General features: G+C 39.8%; 1 protein-coding gene across 3 annotated transcripts in view; it reads right to left on the minus strand.

Annotated features, from left to right (window-relative positions):
* Nucleotides 1–3,386, minus strand: part of PHKA1 (phosphorylase kinase, alpha 1 (muscle)) — a 243,454-nt gene that overhangs the window by 142,212 nt on the left and 97,856 nt on the right. For all 3 annotated transcript variants that reach the window (XM_006764336.2, XM_006764335.2, XM_006764334.2), the window contains exons 9-10: nt 1,375–1,428; nt 1–91 (exon numbers count right to left, since the gene is read on the minus strand). The exon at nt 1–91 is cut by the window's left edge and continues 62 nt beyond it. In XM_006764336.2, coding sequence (XP_006764399.1) covers nt 1–91; nt 1,375–1,428 — 145 coding nt within the window. The remainder of the gene's footprint in view (nt 92–1,374; nt 1,429–3,386) is intronic.

Consider the following 3,386-nt stretch of genomic DNA (forward strand, 5'->3'; position numbering starts at 1 on the left):
GGATAAAGTATGTCCAGAACAATGGCCATTCACACTCTATATTTTCAAATAACTTCAGCTCGGCTGGTTCATAATATAGACGATTGGGATCCTGGTAAAAGCATAATAAACACTGTCTTATCACTCCAAGATTAGATATACATATTGAGATCAGGGGTATATAACATAGCCTTTCACTATTGATAGTTTCAGAGAAGGCAGAGCATGTACATACCCCTCTGCCTTAGCAAGTACTTTGTGACGTGACTTCTAACTACTAGAACAGGAATAATAATGACATTATAGGCAGGTGTATGAAGAAGTGAGATTGATCTGTAATAAACTTGAGCTTGATTTTATACTTTTTAAGGTTTAGGTAGCAGGAGAAAATGTGTACAGAAATATTTAGCAGATAGCAAGAGATGAGGGTTTGGGAATCACCATTATGAGTGATACATGAAGCACCAATTGTAGATGTAATAACTATATATAATTAAGGAATGGCCCAAGAATGGAATCTTGTAAAACTCTCAGCTTGGTGACTGAAGGAGAGAAAGAGTAAAAGAATTAGGACAATATAGTGTTGCGGAAATTAAAATAAGAAAAGAATTTCAAGAAAACATAGGGGTAAGTAACAGTGATGTGCTACAAAGAAGTCAAGCAGAATAAGGATTGTGGAAAGCCAGTTGGATGGGTCATTTAGAAGATTATGATGATGTTTGAGAGCATAATTTTAGTAGATTGGTAGGGGAGGAAGTCAATAAGGCTAAAGAATAAAGTTAAAGAGAGGAAGTAGACCAGAAGAGTTTGAGCTCAATGATTTAAAAAAATGTATTATAATGACTCTTGACCAGCAAATCTAAGCCTTAAATGATGTTTACATTGCCAATGAAAATGCTTCTTATTGATCATTCATTCCCTTCAATAATACTTAATTTTTCCATTGATATTTCCAAGAAGAATTTTGACAACTGTAACAAATGGAAATTAATTTTTCAAGATCAAAAACTGTTTACAACTAACCAACAGCAAAAGGTGGAAGGGGGATCTAATGATGGAAAGATTTTTTTCCTATAACATTATTAAATATTTGGGAGGAAAAATACTTTGAGGCTATGCAAATACTCTGCTTCTGCCTAAACTTTCATTCACTGATTTAAGCATACAATGTGAAAGTAACCAAATGCAAAAGGTGAAAGGACTATACTTCCTCTATTTTATTTAATCCAGGAAGGGTGACAAACAGAAGTTAGCTACTAAATTCAACAAAAGTAGAAAATACCAGTTATTATTATCTTATTTAGTGATTATTTTAAGTACCACAAGTGAAGTAACTATTTACTCTGAATAAGGCTATAGATAGCCTTGGAATCATTTTTGAGAGAAGGAACCTACCTCTTTAGGAGTTTTATATCCATCTCGTAGAAAGCGACAGCAGCCATAACGACCCTTGGAATGCAGGGAAAAAAAAAGGTCAGAAGTATACACACTGGTTCAGCCATATACTTAATCGAAAATACATCCTTTGCTATAATCCTTGTAAACATTCATGCAACCAACATAGGAGCATCTAAATATATAAAGCAAATCTAGATGAACATAAGGGGGAGACCAATAGTAATAGAGTCATAGTAGTGGGTTTTAACACCTGATTGACATCAATGGATAGGTCTTCCAGACAGAAAATCAACAAGAAAACAGGGGCCTTAAATGACACACTAGATCACATGGATTTAACTGATATCTTCATAGCATTTCACCCCAAAGCAGCAAAATATATATTCTTTTCAAGTACAAATGGAACATTTTCTAGGATAGACCACAAAACAAGTCTCAAATTTGAGAAGACTGAAATCATATCAAGCATTTTCTCTGACTATCTCAGTATGAAATAAGTAATCAACCACAGAAAGAGTGAAAAACACACAAAGACATGAAGGCTAAATAACATATTACTAAACGATGAATGGGTTAAAATGAGATCAAGGAAGAAATCAAAAGATACCTTGAAACAAATGAAAATAGGAACGCAACAACCCAAAATCTATGGTACATGGTGAAAGCAGTAGTAAGAGGGAAATTCACAGCATTACAGGCCTACCTCCAGACACAAGAAAAATTTCAAGTAAGTTATTTAACTACACACTTAAAGGAAACAGAAAAGGAACAAACAAATTCCAAAGTGAGTAGAAGAAAGGAAATTACATACATTACAGTGGAAATAAATGACATAGAGACTAAAATAACAATACAAAAGATCAATGAAACTAAGAGCTGGTTATTTGAAAAGAAAATGGTGGCTGAATAGGCAGACTTTTCTTGCACCTCTTTCCAGAGCCAGACAGGAAATAAAACTAAAGTGGGGGAATATTCACCAGGAATTGCCAACTCAGGTCCAACTGAGAAGACTTATATCAAGGAAGGACATAAAACATTTGGAGGCTGGTAGGAAGGGTGAGGTCATAAGAGGTGACCCAGCTTCCATGGGCAGCAGACCAAGTGGGAGGAGTGAGCTCTGGGCTATCGGAGGGTCTATTCCCTCAGAAGATTGAGGCCCAGCCCTAACCGGTTTGGCTTAGTGGATAGAGCATCGGCCTGCGGACTGAAGGGTCCCAGGTTCGATTCGGGTCAAGGGCATGTACCTTGGTTGCGGGCACATCCCCAGTAGGGAGTATGCAGGAGGCAGCTGATCGATGTTTCTCTCTCACTGATGTTTCTAACTCTCTATCCCTTTCCCTTCCTCTATGTAAAAATTCAATAAAATATATTTTTTTAAAAAAAGAAGAAGATTGAGGCCCAGAACTCAGGCTGGTCTCCACAGACCAGAGAACCAGAGCTGAGACCAGTGGCCCATGTCACATCCAGCTATGAAAGGTGGCAGGGCTGGTGGCCCTCAAGGAATCTGTAGCAGATAGACCAAATCTGATAGGAAAGAAAGCCTCCACATTTTGTTTGTGTTATTTTGTTTTTTAAATATATATAGCCTATATAATAAAAAGGTAATATGCAAATTGACCATCACTCCAACACACAAGATGGCCACCCCCATGTGGTCAAAGATGGCCAGCAGGGGAGGGCAGTTATAGGTAATCAGGCCTGCAGGGGAGGACAGTTGGGGGAAACCCAGGCCTGCAGGGAGGGCAGTTGTGGGGACCAGGCCTGGACGGGAAGACAGTTGGGGGGGACCCAGGCCTACAGGGGAGGGAAGTTGGGGGCGACCAGGCTGGCAAGGGAGGGCAGTTAGGGGCAATCAGGCCGGCAGGAGAGGGCAGTTAAGGGCAATTGGGCAAGCCAGGGAGTAGTTAGGCATCGATCAGGCTGGCAGGGGAGTGGTTACGGGGTGTTCAGGTTGGCAGGCAGAAGCAGTTAGGGGCAATCCGGCAGGCAGGCCGGGGAGCGGGGGGGGC

The sequence above is a fragment of the Myotis davidii genome, unplaced genomic scaffold, assembly GCF_000327345.1.
Source record: "Myotis davidii unplaced genomic scaffold, ASM32734v1 scaffold481, whole genome shotgun sequence".
Lineage (NCBI taxonomy): Eukaryota > Metazoa > Chordata > Mammalia > Chiroptera > Vespertilionidae > Myotis > Myotis davidii.